The 17,889-nt window shown below is 41.5% G+C and overlaps 1 protein-coding gene across 1 annotated transcript; it reads left to right on the forward strand.

Moving 5' to 3' along the window:
* The first annotated feature begins 456 nt into the window (after positions 1 to 456).
* On the forward strand, positions 457 to 6,228 carry DDIT4L (DNA damage inducible transcript 4 like). Its single transcript, XM_027061476.2, has 3 exons — positions 457 to 1,698; positions 2,004 to 2,143; positions 4,003 to 6,228. The coding sequence occupies exons 2-3, from the start codon at positions 2,053 to 2,055 to the stop codon at positions 4,491 to 4,493; spliced, it is 582 nt and encodes a 193-aa protein (XP_026917277.1). The 5' UTR covers positions 457 to 1,698; positions 2,004 to 2,052; the 3' UTR covers positions 4,494 to 6,228.
* Positions 6,229 to 17,889: the final 11,661 nt, after the last annotated feature.

Below are 17,889 nucleotides of genomic sequence, written 5' to 3' on the forward strand. Positions count from 1 at the left end.
TTGTTTGTTTCCCACTTTTCTGTTATTGAAATAGATGTGGAAATCTGCTTTCAAAGACCAGCCTATCAGCATCTCCTTCCTTGGCTGGCCTGACCTTCAGGCAGTGCAGCTGCCGGAGTCGAGTTAAAAATGGACTGTCAAGCTGGCTTTAATTTCTGCTGCTCTGCCTCCCAGTGTCCTCCCACTGATCTGTTTATCACACCCTCCTTACCCCTTCTGTTGTTGTTTTTCTTACTGAGAGTTTTTAGCCTGGACAGCTGAATCTGCTTTTCAAGGCCCTAACCTACAGATCCTCGTACACATAATCCCAGACCTGGAGCCAACACTAGAACCTCCTACTGGTAGAAAGTCTTCCCTCTAGGCATCCCCTCCCTCGCCTGTCCTGACCCACCACCCTCTTTGGGAGTGACCACTCGGAACAGATCACCTCCTGCTGCACATCAAAGCAGGGAAAGGGTGGCTTAGTGACTTTTAAAGAAAACATAATGTTTGGCCTCCTGCTCATGGGTTGTGCGAGCAGGTTGACTCTGCGCGACTCCTGTGTCTGTCGGTGCGCTCGGTTCGGGAAATGAGCAGCAAGCCACACACGGATTATTCCTACCTAGCAGGTTCTAAAACTCCGTTATCTCCATCGCCCAAGCCCCTTTAAGGCTGCCCGAGACCGGGCTTCTCCCCCTAACAGGGCTCGCCAGATATGTCTGCCTCGGGGAATGACAATCGCTCCTGACGATCAGGAGGGTGGAAGAAGCCGCTAAAGTCCCACTAATGGTTTTGCTTTTAGTTCTGTTGGCAAACTCCCCTTCATTCAAGCTCCCGGCGCTCTGGAGCCAGGTCTAATTAGAAGAGTCCCAGGTTCACCCTTCTCGCGGAGAAAACGCATTAATCATGGATGAAACCGCAGGAAGGGTGCCGGGAGCTCAGGGGAAGATGAAGCCCTTCCGAAAATGCTGGAGAGCCTCCGAAGCGGAAGAGGCAAACTAGATCTGACCGCGGCCCGAAGGGGAGGAGGTAGAAACCAGGGACCTACACCGAGTACAGTTGACTTGGTTGGAGGCCTCAGCTAAGTGCATAAATGACGCTCCCTGAACATCCAAGCAGACATAAGCAAAGTGTTCAGTATGACACAGCAAAGCCTCGAGCCACGGCAATGGACGGAAAGGGCGGAAAGCCTCCAGCCGCCCGGGACAGAATCTGAACAGGGCACAGGCAGCACGAGAGTGTGCGCGCGCGCTGGGGGTGGGGTCGCGCCAAAGAATCCGAGTTAGTGGTGGAAGGGGAGTGGTCAGTTTTTGGAGAGTCGTGCACCGGGAATTGCGGACTCGGTGACCTGCGGCCCACCCAGGAAACAGCAGGTGTCTACCCTGCTGCGAGCTTATCCTCAACTTCCTAGCGGCTCCTCTTGGGCTGCTGCAAGAGTCAGGGTTGAATTGCGAACCGACCCCGGGAAGGGCGGGGCGCAGGGCCGCAGAGGGGTGGTGCAGGTGGGCGGGCCGCGCCTGGGTGAGAAGGCTGGGCCTATAAAGTGCTCTCGGCCCAAGGGGCTATGCTGCTCGTCGGAGCGGGTGCTACGTGGGCTTGGGGCTGATCGCTGCTCGGGTCTGCAGGTCCCTGAGTCTCCGAGAGAGGAGGAGAGTGCCTGCCTCCGTTTACCCCGCAGCTCAGCCGGCGAGCGCGCCCGCCCCAAGGAACCCCAGGCAGGTGAGCGAGGCTGAGGCCTTGGGGGAGGGAGCAGGGCCGGAGGGCTCTACAGTTCCGGGCGCAGGGGTGAGCCCCGCGGGGCACGTTGGCTCCAAGTTTTGCTAACTTTGAATTCGTTTTAGGTTGCGGCTGTAGCCGGCCTCTCCACTCCCGGGACTTTGTAAACTGGAGTTGCGGAGGCCGGTCCCTCCCCTTTGGAAAATGACTGGCTCGGCTAGTTTGCTTCGGGGACGCAGGGCATTTTAGAAGCCTCTGCACGTCTTGCCTCCTTTTGCAAATCTGCCCTTGTTGCCTTCTTTTTCCAGCGCCCCGGAAAGGCCATTCCGCCCCGCGAGGGAAACGGAGCCGTTGACCATGGTTGCAACTGGCAGTTTGAGCAGTAAGAACCCGGGCAGCATTTCAGAGTTGCTGGACCATGGCTTCCACCCGGGGAGCCTGCTGAACGGTGAGTTTCCCAGCTGCCCGCCTCTCTCTACTCCAGAGTCGAAGCCCCTGGATAGAAGAGATGGGTGGGCGGGCGGTGGCGCCCCTTTCCTTGATGTCGGAGCACTACAAAATCCATCTGAAAAGACTCCTTCCCAAACTTTCTAGCACATTCTGTTCATGGTAGTGAGAAACAAAAGCAGCAAAAAATAAAATAACCGAAGGCTGCATGGTCTAGTTTGCGGCCAACAGGCTGTTTGGGATTAAAAGTTATCTAGATTCCTTATGGGGTTGTGAAGTTACGGCGAATTTTAAGTGTACAGTTTTGTGTTTTAACAAATATGTTCACCCTTAGAACGCCTGCCATCACCCCTCCCCTCAAATTCTCATGTACCCATTTGCCATCAGTTCTCCACTCTCGCCCTCCCTTGTCCCCAGGGAAACAATGATCTGCTTTTTGCCTCCATAAATTAGTTTCGCCTCTACAGTTTCATGCAAATGGAATCATGTAATATACAGTTTTACAACTGATTCCTTCCCGGCAGCCTAGTGATGTGGAGATCCTTCAATGTTGTGGCTTCGATCAGTATGCGTTCCTTTTGATTGCCGAGTAGTATTCTATTTGTATATACACCCAGTCTTCTGTTTTTAATGCCGAAAGGAAATTTTAAAACAGCGGTGGTGCAGGACACATTTTCATTTGCAGTTTTAAGCAGCAGTTTCTAGGTTAACATACTGCTCTGGCACTAAGGAACTGTGAGGCATAGACAAATTGCCTAAGATCTTTGGGTCTTCCTCATTTAGAAGGCAAAGTGGTTGATGACCTAATTTTATAGGCCAAAGCTCTAAAATTCTCTATCTTCAATATAGGTAAAATACGGAGCCTTCTAATTAGGAGCGTATTTGTTTCATTTAGTTATAAAAAAAAATGATCTAACTGAATGCATGATGTGGAGAGAGGAAAAGGCAGGAGTCAAAGAAGGTGAAGTATGCCTAGGGAGAGGAGCCATGCTCACTTGACTCTGTGTGTGTGTGTGTGTGTGTGTGTGTGTGTGTGTGTGGTGTGGCAACCTGCCAAGTGGTAGGATTAATTTGGAAGGTAGTAGGTGACCAAATGCAGAGTATCTCTTTTCCTTTGAGCAAATCTAATTTTATTTTCCTAGGACTGTTTTGTTTTGCTTGGCTGCGAAAACTACCCAGCCAGTTATAAATATCCTCGTGAACCTCAAAGGTCTTCCTTTGAGCAATTTTTAATCAGAGTGGTTGAAGCTAAAATTGGGATCTGCAGACCATTCCAGTAGAGACTTTGAAAGAAAGACACAAATTCAATATTTAATGTAACTCAGTAAGTTCATCTCAAGTTCATCACTAAGGAACAGGAGCAAAACTTCTGTGTTTTACAAGAACAAACACATATAATCTTAGAAAGTAACAGTCCATCAAAACAAAAAAAACATTATAACCATTTTCATTCCAGAGGTAATGTGTGTTCTCTGTAAAACAAAATTAGAAAACCCTCAGAGCAAGTGAGGGAGCAAGAAAAAAAATCACTGGTGTTCTCAGATAACCATATATGGATTTTTGAGACAATCTGTAAGCTTGTGTGTGTATACGCATGTAAGTGTAAAAAAAAAAAGAAACGTTATGCCCTATTTATCAAAACCTTTATCCCATAGATGAATTTCCAGTCTCAGTCAAGTTCCAATCTCAAGTCACGTTTAGTGACTTGCTGGGTTACCCAGCTAGTTAATAGCAAAGTGAAGTCTCCAGACTCCCAAACAAACACTAGCAACAGGTAGACATAGTAGATAGATAGAAGTCACCAATGTTGTTATCCTGGTGTGTTTCTTTCTTTCACCTTGAACTTAACGTTTTCTGCAGATTTTGACTACTGGGATTATGCTGTTCCTGAACCCAACCTCAATGAGGTGATATTTGAGGAGACGACTTGCCAGAGTCTGGTTAAAATGCTGGAAAACTGTCTGTCCAAATCAAAGCAAACCAAACTTGGTTGCTCAAGAGTCCTTGTCCCTGAGAAACTGACCCAGAGAATCGCTCAAGATGTCCTGCGGCTTTCCTCCACGGAGCCCTGTGGCCTGCGAGGCTGTGTTATGCACGTGAACTTGGAAATTGAAAACGTATGTAAAAAGCTGGATAAGATTGTGTGTGATTCGAGCGTGGTGCCCACTTTTGAGCTCACACTTGTCTTTAAGCAGGAGAACTGCTCATGGACTAGCTTCAGGGACTTTTTCTTCAGCCGAGGTCGCTTCTCATCTGGCCTCAGGCGGACTCTGATCCTGAGTTCAGGATTCCGCCTCGTTAAGAAAAAGCTTTACTCCTTGATTGGAACAACAGTCATTGAGGAGTGCTGAGGAGGAAACATTTTAAAGGCCCTTCTTACAATTGGATAATAAAACTGCGCAGCTGCCCCCTGAGAGTCATTTGTAGTCACCCTGCCTGCTCTCAACGAGAAACCCCACACTGAGTCATCTCCCTTCCATGCCTCCACGTTGACAGCAACCCAACTAAAAAGCTGATTGATTTCATGGCCTTTGAGAAGGGACCCGAGAAAGCGTACATTCTCTGCCTGTATCACATGTTTTCACAAAATGGCATGGAATAAAAGAAGCAATCCACTTTAGTTTTCCGTGTGACCTCGCTTTTTCCAGGTAGTCTTGCTAAAGAGACTGTAAACCAACTGTGCCTAGTTTGATTTTCATATGGCTTTTTTTTCTATATGTTTCCACAGCGATCCTTTCAGTCACAGAAACTTAATGATGCTTAGCCTGTCAAAACTTCCAGCGGCCCACACCAGTTTCCTGCCCCGACTCAAATATGAAGGGTGCCTAGACTGGAGGGTAGAATGTAGTGGGCGAACTTAATTAAAAGTTAACCCCGTGCAGGAGTGAAGAGGCAGTGTCACATCAAGAACAGAGCTCCTTCCGTTTCTTTGCATCCTGTCTGTGCTTCTTTTTCTAAGAGGCAGCGAAAGTGCGTATTGTCATTTCAGTCACCACGGTGTTGTTTTAGATATGGTACGCGACAGGCTCCCTTTTTCTAGTGCTCAAGTATTGACCGTTATTTTTCAACTCGAAAAGTGGAAAGTGTTGAACTGATTTTTTTGGCATCTAGTTGATTACTCCTCCACTGGTGAATGTGTATGGGGCCAGGAAGTGAGTTCCCAGATCCACTTCCTTTATCATTTGCTTGATAATGTAGCTTCTTTTCATTATTACGTATGCTTAACCTCAGACGAAGCCTCTCACTGTGTCGGTGTTATCTGGCGCTGGCTTCTCCTGGGAACCGAAGTGTCTCTCCTTAACCTGAATCTTCAAAGGAGATACGTACATGCTACCACTTTTCATTATCGAGATGAGCCTATTAAGTCCGCTTTGTCTTTGGATATCTGCTTTATAGTACGGACTAGAGAATGAAAATCATGGTCTAGCTAACCAGGTTTCTTCAGCCTTGGATACCCGTCCCTGGAGAACAAGAAAGACCTGGTTTTTTTCTTATTCCAACGTGCTAGATCACTAGCCATCCTTGTTTAATCGTAGAGTGTAGCCTCCCCACTGTGGTATTCAATTCAGCAAGACCCTCACATTTTTGCCCGAAGTCACCTATAAGGAGTTTATTCAGGTCTCCCGCCCAAATTATTAGTGCTGCTTTACATAACTGAGGCCAGGCTCTCGTAGGGACAAATGTCTTCATCCTGGCGTTACTCAAAAGCAGGCGCGGCTGATCCCATAAGTGACCTAAAACTTAACTATTCAAATCAGCAAGCGGTCTAACAAATCAAACTCTTCCTGTTTGGAAAGATACCGCAAAGCTGATCTTTATAGGACTGGGCCAAGATAAGTCAACCTTGTTTGCATGTCTGTTATTGTTTAGGGCTGCAAAGGTCACTGTGATTCCTTGCGCATGGCTTCTCGGGTGTGGATGTAGAACCGCTGTCCTTCTTCCACTAACAGTTGTCATTTGTCATTGACTCGTGTCTTTTGTGCTCATAAAATGGTTGATGGCTTATGGAGAGTCTGAAATTAATATTCCTGTTCAAGGAAATTAAAGTTTGTCTATTTTTGACAATAAAGCTTCATATATTTTTAATCCTGTTGTCTTTAATGAGTTGATAACAATAATCCCTTGAAAATATATCTGACAATATTTAAGGGAGGATGACCAAACAATTACTCCTTTTTGGCAAAGGCTCTTTGTACCCTTCATTGTAATAGTCCAATTATATTTATCACATGTGCTTATGTATCAATAGGGATTTGCTTCATGATTTTTCAATTACGATCATTTTTATAGAAAAACACTAATAATTTGAGTTCCTTTGGCAACCACATTTTTACAAGCCAAAACTGTATCAACTGTGTCTATATCAAATTGTAAGATCAGTGTATATTTTCATTTTCACTAGTTTATTCCATTTGAACATATCTTTCTTTTCAATGTTTATTTTTTGAGAGAGAGAGTGTGAGCAGGGGAGGGGCAGAGAGAGAGAGAGAGAGAGACAGACAGACAGACAGAATCTGAAGCAGGCTCCAGGCTCTCAGCTGGACAGCACAGAGCCCTGTGTGGGGCTCAAACCCACGAACCGTGAGATCAAGATCTGAGCCGAAGTCGGTCACTTAACCGACTAAGCCACCTAGGCGCCCCGTATCTTTCTAATTCTACTACTGTCAAGTTGACTTTTTAATCTTTTCACCTATTTTTTTCTGTCTCCTTATTTATGGTCATTAGCTCAGATCTCTCAAACCATTCAGCCCACATTTAATAACAGTAACTATTGGGCTCTGTTCTAGGTGCTTCACACCCATGATCTCACTTACTTCTCCAAGAGCCCTATGAAATGAGATTACGGTAATCTCTATCTTGTAGCTAACTGTCCAGACACAGGTTTAGTAACCTGTCCAAAGTCAGCAAGTTATGCAGGAGAGCTAGAGTACTATATAAAACCAAGCCGACTCATGGGCCAAGTTCACCATGCTGCTACCAAGTGCACAAGGTAGCACAGAGACCTTATCCACATCACGAAAAGCCTGTAAAAACAATGCCAGAAACATCTGCCGCTAAATTTGAAGAGTTATTAATGTGGTTTCTTTTCAGGTAGGAAAAACGAGGAAACTACTGTCAGTATTCACCATTCACTGGAGCTGAGCTATGCTTAAAAAAAAAAAAATCCAAATGTTTAAAATACGTGCATTTCAGTCCTGGCACCTTCATGCCTGTCTTGTACAATTGGCCTGGTTATTTTCTCATGTACCTTCAAAAAAAGGTGTAATCTGTCCCCTCTCTCTCCCAGTAGAGAATAAACTGTTAGCTACAATGTGTGATGGCCTCTTGAGAGAATGAGATGTCGTATTTTCCTCTTATTAATAGGAAGATAGTATTATAGTAATGGATTCAGTCTCCGGAATCTGTTTCACCAATAATAATTTATATCCTTACGGAGTCAGCCTCATGCTGCCCTATTGACAGTTTTCCATTTGCACAGTGGAAGGATGTACAAGTGTAAAAACTCTTAGCGGTCTATTACACTCAGTTCTCAATTAACAACATTGGTTTAAATAAGTGATGATAATAACAAAAGTCCAAGGCAGGTTGGCAGCAGATGAAGAGGGAAAGGTACATGGTGATGTGCTAGGAGGAGCAGATATTCAGAACCCCAGATGCCTGCCATTGAATATAGACTCCCCTACTCCATCGGATCCTCTGCATCTGCCACAGACAAGAGAAGAAACTGTGAAGGGTTTCATGGGAAATTCGGGGGCCAGGTGTGGAAGTTACGTACACGATTTCTGCCAACCTCTCATACAGAACTCAGTCACATGGCCCTATCAATTCCAAGAAGGGCTGGGAAATGTAGTGGCACAGTGTGCCCAGAAAGAAGTGGGCTTGACAAACTGTTTCTGCCACACAGGAAGAAATGAGTCAGTCTATGAAACAATAAAGAGACCAGAACCATCCCTAGACATATAAGGAAAGTTGATTTACAGCATAGTTGGCACTTGAGATCAATGGGTAAATGATGGTGTTTTTCAGTAATTGATGCTATAATAACCGCTTATCTACGTGAAAAAATGGAATTGGATGCATATACATCAAGTACAAAAATAAATTCCAGATTGATGAAAGAATTCAATGTGAAAGGGAAATTTTTAGAAGACAGTATAAATTTTATGATTTTGATGTAGGAAAAGATATCTCAAGATACAAAGAAATCACTGAAACTTCTATTTATCACATCATATCACACTACAAATAGAATGAAAACACAAGTCACGTGCTGGAACAAAGTATCTTCTATACACATAACTGAAAAAGAGTAACGAGAACATATTAAGAATCCTTTCAAAGCAATTAGAATAACACAAACAACCCAATAATATAGGCAAAAGCTTGAATAGGCACTCTACAGAGAAGGAAGCCCATACGGCTGAGAAGTACATGAAAAGAGGCTCAATTTAACTAGTAATAAGAGAAATGCAAATTAAAAACACAAGACCCCAATGTACAGACATCATTTTATTTTAAAAAAAAGATGTAAAAAGTTTAAAATCTGAAAATTCCAAATGTTGATGAGGATATGGAAAAAAAAACACCTTACTTCAACATGCTGATCGCTACGTGTATCTCTGCCCTCTGGCATTAGTTTGTAGAGTTGAAGTTTAACATATTTTATGTTTCATCAATTCCCTTTTTAGTTATCATAACTAGACCAGTGTTCTTCAAACTTTTTTGCTTGCTGCACATCTTTAAATTTCTATGAAAACACGCCCCCTGCCATATTATTAAATTGCCATCCAAAAATTTCATCCTAAGTCTAAAAAGTTGCAAATGATGTATCTTCCAATATGCAATAAATACCAATTTTTTTAATGAAATGACTACATTGGGAAATGTTTCCAGTGGGCTGTAAATAGTATGATAATTTAATACACAGTAACATCTACTTAGAAAACACTAAAGTAAGATCTTCAACAGAATACAATTTTTCAGTGTTACTTTTTCTTTTTTTCGGTGCTTTCTTAAAGTCTACTTTTTACATCGAATTTTACCTTCATATAATATAATTGTTAATGTTTATTTATTTTTCAAAGAGAGAGAGTGAGAGCGAGGGAGAGGGGCAGAGGGAGTCAGAGAGGATCCCAAGCAGGCTCTGCACTGTCAGTACAGAGCCCGACAAGGGGCTCCAACTCACATACGGTGAGAACATGACCTAAGCTGAAATCAAGAGTCAGACACTTAACCAACTGGGCCACTGAGGCACTCCACCTTCATATAATATATTTTAAGCTTGAAAGTCTTTTATTAATATTTCTTCTCTACAATAAAATCAAGATTATAAATTAAAATTGCATTTTTAAAAATTTCCTGTAATCATTAGACTTTAAATGTTAATGTTTTGATCGAGTTAACTTTACAAATAATAATCATATACAATTATCAAAGCAACATTAAGTATGTTTTTGAATTTTATAAATACTACTAAACACAAAAATACTATCATCTCTCAGATGATTCTTTTAAAGTAGTGAATTCATTTATAGATAAATAACTGGTTTTTGCTAGAATTAGAGGATTAGGCATCATTTCTTATGTTTCTACAGATGTAAGCTCTGAAAAAACATATTTATATCAATAAGTACATGGGAATTGAGGAGATGTAGTTATTATAATACCAAATTGTAATCAATCTTTGAGCTACTTTCAAGATAAGATGCCAAAATCACACAAATATGAATCACCAAAAAATATTTTCAATGATCAATAAGCAGACAATTCAATTAGATTTTCTTTCAATATTATTGCAATCAAAGGATTAAAAAACACCCGACTTGCAAAAAGACTTGTTACCGAGATGGATTACCTAGTTTGCTTACACTGCCAGAACAAATACCACAGAAGGGGTGGCTTAAAGAGAAATATATTTCCTTGCAATCCTGGAAGCTAACATGTGAGATCAAGGTGTTGGCAGAATCAAGGTGTTTTCTCTGAAGGCACTCTCCCGGGCTAGTGTGTGCCTGTCCTCTTTCTCAATCTTCACATTGTCTTCCCTCTGCACCGTTTACGTCCAAATCTCCTCTTCTTATAAGGACGTCAGTCGTATTGCATTAGGAATCACCCTGATGACCTCGTTTAATTTAATCATCTCTTTAAAGACCCTGCCTGCAGGTACAGTCACATGCTGAGGTACTGGGGGTTAGGACTTCCACATACAAATATCAGGGGTATACAAGTCAGCCCATACAACCAGACATTCAAATAGTTCGCATTCTCAATACTATCCTACAGCAATATTTCAAACTGTCCCTTTGTTTGGTACCTTACAAGCTAGGTCATTACACCCCAAAATATAACATTGTATTAAGATTGGCCAACAGAGAGACGCACGTCTTTTGTGAAATGGAGAAAGAGGGCCGTTACACAGGAAGCGAGCAATCAAGACCTACATCTCAAGTAACTTCTCAGGAAGATCAATTTTTAGGAAGAGCGCTTATAGAGGAAAGGGCTTGGAAATTGGTTCCTTAAAAATTATGCACGCCTCACATCCCTCAGGGAAAACATTTATGTATTCCTGCACTCATTTCCCAATGTTGACTACTCACATCTGCATGCCAGGAGACTGACAATTCAGCATCAGACTGGAAGAACAGCGTGGAAACAACACAAATGCCCACAAATGTAATGAATTGTGATAAGTGAATTGTGCTATAGTCGTAATTGGAATGCTAAACAACAATAAAAATGAATGGAATTTAAATCACGAATGACCTGGAGGAAACTTTAAGATATAATATTGAATGCAAGAGAAATCACAAAAGAATTAAGAGGCTATTTTTCTGTTTATATAATGATTAAAAACATGAAAAACTAAAATGTTGAGGGATGCCAAAAATGCGGTTTATCTATTTTTAAAAATCCAGGGATTTAGGAAGCACAGATTTGTAAGATGGTGGGGGGATATCTGAAAGGATAAGAAAGTATGCAGGAGGTGGGCACACATATATTGTTGAATCCTGACTCCTTATGCTTTACATGTATTTTATAAATCTTTTTTTGTACCTTCTCAATAGTTAATACAATATTTTAAAGTTTTAAAAGACTATGGGCAATTTAAAAAGTTAAATGAAATTCAAACTATACCTCTACCTAAGAATTTTCTGTACTTACAGAAAGTGTATTTTCACTAGAATAGCTCTAAGAAATCAGAAGATCTAATCATTTATTTGGGTCACTAATTTTTCCTAGTATAAATATCTTGAACACACTTCAACAATAATTATAACCACCTTTCAATTATTCTCACCATGGAAGGAACCCACAGAATAAATAATGAAAAACAACATGCAATGCAAAAATCATTACCATTTGGCCATGGGCTACATATTATTAATCTTTTGACACATTTACCTTTGCAGAAGATAATATAAAATGATTTTTATTGCCTGATCACACAATATATGAGAAATTATGACAGAGCATGCTAAGAAGTGCAGACTATTTGAAAGAGGCTGCCTAGGAACTTAGTCAGCTGGATAATTAAGGATTGATCTTATTTCCAGAACTGATAATTAGGTCAAGTTATTTACATAAACCTATTAGTTAATAACTTGCAAATATAGAAAAAAACTTCTTCAATATACTCAGAACATGCCGAAGAAAATGCAAAGGCAAACAAGTCAAATCTCAAATCAAAAATCAAATTATACCTCAAGTATGATTTTGCTGGGAAAGATGAGGGTGGTTTTCTAAGTGTGTTTCGAGGCAAAACTCCAGACTATAGCCTTTTGGAGCGAGTATAAAAGAGCATTTTGCAATGTCCTATCAGCAATAGCATAAAGATATTGAGTCAACTGTTATTGTGTTTCAGAGAATTGTCCAGGTAGCTACCACATAAATCAAATAGAACTTTCTATAACAGGCACTGTGGAGTATAAAGGAAGTATTAGCAGCAGCACAAACAAGCTTTAACAGGAAGGGAAGCGAGTCTGGTGTCGAGAATTCTAGATGGCCTAAGATTTCTCCTGCTTTAGAGGTCATGTGTTAGCCTGCCACCGTTTCATGGGTTCCTGTATAAGACTCAAGACTCTTGGGTGAGAGACAAAGGATTTTATCACTCACACCCCAGAAGCAGCACGGCATCAGCATATCTGCATCAGTCACCTCATTCCTCCTGTCCCGAAGGAGGAGTGATGTTGGGCCCAGATACCTAAAGGAAAGGAACTCTGAACCGAGGGAACCCAAGCCTTTTATAACGGGCATGCCTGCCCTTTGCTCCAGAGGGAGACACTCTCTTCCACTGTTGTTCACTATATAAACTTTCTTGAAAAAATAGTCCAGACATGCCTCACTTGGAAGACATGCAGAAACATGACCACTTACAGAGGATTGCTTCCCAGAAGCCAGTATTAAGACCTGAGCCTGCCATTTGTTGTTGCAAAGCAAGCACAGTAAACAAGTGACTTTTCTATCCTGATTAATACATGTGTACCCAACAAAACAGTCTCAAAATGTTAAGTGCAAATTCATAAAATTCTAATTGAATAATTCAGAAGCCTAGTGAATGTTATTAATACACTTCTCTCAATAATTGAAAGATGAACATAAAAGAGAATTAATTATTCAGGGGCACTTCAGTGGCTCAGTCAGTTAAGCATCAACTCTTGATCTCAGTTCAGGTTTTGATCTCAGGGCCGCGAGTTCAAGCCCAGTGTTGGGCTACGTGCTGGGAGTGAAGCCTACTTAATAAATAAATTAATCAAAGTAATTAATTAAATACATAAACAAATAAATAAGAATTAAAGAAGTGGAAGATTCAAATGACAACTACATATTGTGTTTAGTAAACCATGCAATGAACTATAAACCTCCAACTTAGTAAATACACATTACTTTCATATATTCTCAAAAATTTACCACAATTTACATATCACACAAAGAAAACCTGAAATTAACGCAGATTGTTCTGCGAAATAGGAAAAACATAAAAATAACCACAAAACAGCCATAAATTTGGGGATTTAAACACAAATACATATACTTCTACATAATTCATAGGTCAAATAATAAGAAAAACCTTAGAGTTTAATGATAATGAAACTGTTACATATCAAAGACATCTAGGATGCAGTTAAGACAATCCATAGAAAGATGGGGCACCTGGATGGCTCAGTGGGTTAAGTCTCTGATTCTTGATTTCAGCTCAGGTCATGATCTCACAATTCATGAGTTTGAGCCACAAATCAGGTTCCGCGGTGACAGTGTAGAGCATGCTTGGGATTCTCCTTCTCTCCCTCTCTCTCTATCCTTCCCCAGCTCACTCACTCTCCCTCTCTCTCAAAATAAATAAGTAAACTTAAAAAAAAAAAAAAGGACAACCTATAAAAAGAAATGTATAGCCTTAAATATTTATATGAGGGGAAAAAAACTTGAAAATCAATGTGTGACATCTCCAAGACGTTAGAAGATGAAGTTTTGAAATCCTAAAAACTAAAAGGGGGGAGATGATAAATATAGAAGTAGTAATTAAAGAATTAAGAAACATAAAAAATAGGATGCTGAAAAACTCAAAATCTGATTTTTGGAAAAGACAGGAGTCATAGGCATGAAAATTGGAACCTAAATACAGATGTAAGAAAAATAAGGAACATATTTTAAAATAACTACATGTCAATATTGTGTTTACTGAAAAAAAAAAAAAAGGGGTGGCTGGGTGGCACAGTTGGTTAAGTGTCTGGCTTTGGCTCAGGTCATGATCTCATAGTCTGTAAGTTTGAGCCCCGCATAGGGATCTGTGCTGACAGCTCAGAGCCTGGAGCCTGCTTCAGATTCTCTGTCTCCCTCTCTCTCTGCCCCTCCCCCATTCATGCTCTGTCTGTCTGTCTCTCTCTCTCTCTCTCTCTCTCTCTCTCAAAAATAAACATTAAAAAAAAAAGAAAAAATAGTATAGTATAATACATATTGTTTGTGGATCCATACATATGTAGTAACAGGATGTAACATACAGGTAAAAAATAAAAACTAATTCAGTGTAATAGTTACCCCTAGAGAGAGCATAGGATGAGATCTGAGAATGCAGTATGAGAATGTCTAATGAGTTATTAATCAAAAACTAAAGATAAATATGTTTGCACACTTAAAATCCAGTACACAGATAGGTATTTTCTGATTTGCTTTATTTTTCTGTGTGCTTGAATATTTTATATTTTTTTGAAAAGGATTGATATTCGTGAGAAGGTTTATTCAAGACAGAGTGTTTCACATAGAATGAGGCAGCAGAAAAAAAATTGAAATCATTCTGAGAAACTTGAAGGCAGAGACTTAGATTTTTGTCTTTGTCATTATTCAACAACTATTTATTAGAGGTCAATATGGCCCAGAATGGGCCCAGAATGCTTCTTTGGGAAGCAATCCCGAGAAATACAGTTTCTACATAGTTGAGCTATTTCATGTTTGTAATTGGTGAGGTGCTATTACAATACAGATTTGGGGGAAGTCAATCAGACAATGTTGAATATAATGATAAAGAAGCAATAGACAGAAGGCAAGAGGTCAGTGAAGAACAAATTGAAATAGCCCAAGTGAGAAGGGAGAAAAATCGAAACTAGAGAAGAAACCATTTATGTTAAATATAATAATGACGATGATGATAATTAGCTCAAGAGCCGTTACAAGAGAAAATGAACTGGCTTTGGGGGCTGGATATAAGGAAGAAAAAAAGGACACCAATGAACTTCTGGTATTCAGGTTTTCCTGCTGCTCGTTTAATGTAGAAGGTAATAACATTACCCAGAATGGGTAATGAGAGAACTTATTGAAGCTTCCATAAAACAAGATTACCACAGATCTTACATTTGGCATCAGTTCTGTCTTAATAACTGCCTGAGGTGGGGTTCCCTAAAGTAGACTCTGAGGTAGAGATTTGCCAGCAGGAACTTAATGTTTTTCGATCAACACCTCTGGAAAAAAGAAGGAAATAGAACTGAGCAAAGGAAAAACTTGAACAGAAAGTTCATTCTCAAGTACATTCTCAAAAGTGCTTTCTCAAAAGTACATTCTCAAAAGACCAGAGGCCTTACCTGGTCCCTCAGGAAGCTCCAGAGTTTGGATGTCCTTCAGAATTGTGCTCTCTGAAGGAATAGGGTTTGACCTTTATCCTCTCGCCTACTGACCAGGCATTCAAGGTGGGATGCCTAGGACAGGGGTGTGTGACTCTGGACAAGGCTGCACCCTTTAGCTGAAGGTGATTCCTGGGGTGTTGCCTCAGCTGTGAGCAGTCAGCCACCAACATCTCCAACAGCTTGGGTGATGCCAGCCTGACATAAAGAGGGATCTGAGTGAGCACATCGCAGTATCCACCCCAGCCCCTTGTGCGTGTGCCGCTCGGGTCCCCCGTGTCATGTCATAGATTCTGGGTCCAGCCCTTACAGGATTCTGATTGATCTCTTTTCCTGGGGAGACTGACAGAGGAAAGTTGATGGGACAAACTCCAACCATGCTAGTGTGGGTGGTGTCACAGCCACACCTGAGCATTATTCCTTCCTTACTACCATTCTAGATTCCCCGCTTCCTCTGTGATCACCTCTCCTCATCAGGTGACTTCCTAGTGGAGTGACCCAGACCCTCACTGCTGAGAGGTCTGAGCACCTGGTCACCACATTGCTAGGCCATGGTTGCCACACTTGTCCACTTACTTCCGGCCGTTCCCACAATAGTAGTTCCTACTCCATAGGCCAAAGCACCGATATCTTGTACCAACTACCAGATATGTCCATTGGAATTATACCTTTGGGGACTGAGGAAGTGACCAGCAGGTGCAAACGTGAGCCCAGTGGCTGTGCTCTGAGGAGGACCTGGGCCAGGGCTCCGTCTATTATTTGGAGGTCGCAATGACACTCAGGTGCCAGATCCTCAGTGTTCACTCAGACCCCATGTCTGACACATCTTGAAATTATGTGTCTCTCACTTTCTGTGGTCCAGCTATCCAAGTAAATGGTTGTAAGTCACTTTGGGAAAGAACCGGGGGTATCCTTCTTGTACATGTTTGTCATGGGATTGCTGGAGTTTTATCTCCGGGGGTTTTGATCTCTCCTTCAGTAAATGGGTTCTAGGTTAGACATTGGCTTAGTTCTGAAAATTGAGTGGAGGAATGTGACTTTTTACTGGAGTTCTGCCACCAAGAACCATGGGCTTGGGTGAAAGCAATGCCTGGAGAAGGGGTCGGTTGACAGCTGTCGACACCAACACTGCCAGCCGCTGGGGAATGAGCGCCCCAGACCTGGATGGTGCACTGAGGTATGGTATCCTTTATAACAACCAGTACTCTTAAGGTGAATATGGGAAGACAGAACTGAGAAATAAGTTTTATTGAAATGCTGAAAAAGAGAAAAATCTAAGAATGCTTTAAATTCTAAATGGTCAGAATTCTTGTTGGCCTCAACTCTGCTTCAGTCTCAAAGGATAACCTACAATATAGTGTCCTTAGGCTCATGTGGAATAACTCGGATACAGCCACAAGTCTAACTAATATATCATGTATCCATAATTAAGCAAAGGAAGTGTGTACCAGCGAAGGGTTTTTGCTAGGGTCTCATGTATTTGCTGTAGGTGGAGAGCACAGCTGGAAAATTCTGACCTGACTCACTTGAAATTGGCATAAGAATAACTCCCCAAATGGCAGGAGCAGCTCTCTAAACTTTTGCATGCCCTACACTTCTTCACATGTGATCCTGGGTATGATGAAAAACAACCAGACCATGAGAAAACTCTTCTTTTATAATCCTTTCTCCAAATGTGAAAGGGCCCAGTTGAAGACAAGGCCCAAAATAACATGTTATTGTGTACAGAACCAAACCAGATGGCCTCTTCCGGTTCCTATGGGGGCGAAGAGTACTTTGCCGCTGGAGTTACAGAAATACTAGTGTGAACTATAGGAGCTCAATTTCTTTCTTTTTTTTTTTTTTAATTTTTTTTTTCAACGTTTATTTATTTTTGGGACAGAGAGAGACAGAGCATGAACGGGGGAGGGGCAGAGAGAGAGGGAGACACAGAATCAATCAGGCTCCAGGCTCTGAGCCATCAGCCCAGAGCCCGACGCGGGGCTCGAACTCCTGGACCGCGAGATCGTGACCTGGCTGAAGTCGGACGCTTAACCGACTGCGCCACCCAGGCGCCCCTAGGAGCTCAATTTCAAGGCTGCTCTTGATTTAGAGCTCTGAGAAGTATTGCTTTACTTCTTCATGACGATCAACCCAAACTGCTGGGCGTGCAAATGCTTCCATCTATCAACATTTGAATCATTGGAAAGACTAGAGTGTGTTGTAGTTTAAAACAACTAATTCTCATTGCTCCCAGACTGGTATATGTTGTGTTTCCCTTTAACAAGTAGAGAAAGTGACAGTAAATCCAGGTGAATGTTGATATAAACTAGGGATTTCCAGCCTCAGAGGTGTAAATAGAAGAGCAATGAACAAGGTCGTTTTGGAAGAAAAGCGTTTCTGGAATTCAAAGATTGCCATTATGAGTCGGTTTATATTTATTATGCTGAGTTTACTGAGTGTTACAACAAATTACACAGTTTATAATAAACCTTTTATGACAGCTTTACAATGTGTCTTTTCTATACTTTAGCTCAAGCAGGGAAAATAAACAAAATCAAGTTCCCTCTTTTAAAAATTCAGAACTAGGCGGAGCAAGCAAACAAAAAGTATTAAAACAAAGAAACAAATGAGCAGAAATGACCTCTAAACATAAGATGTC

The sequence above is a fragment of the Acinonyx jubatus genome, chromosome B1 (genome assembly GCF_027475565.1).
Source record: "Acinonyx jubatus isolate Ajub_Pintada_27869175 chromosome B1, VMU_Ajub_asm_v1.0, whole genome shotgun sequence".
NCBI lineage: Eukaryota > Metazoa > Chordata > Mammalia > Carnivora > Felidae > Acinonyx > Acinonyx jubatus.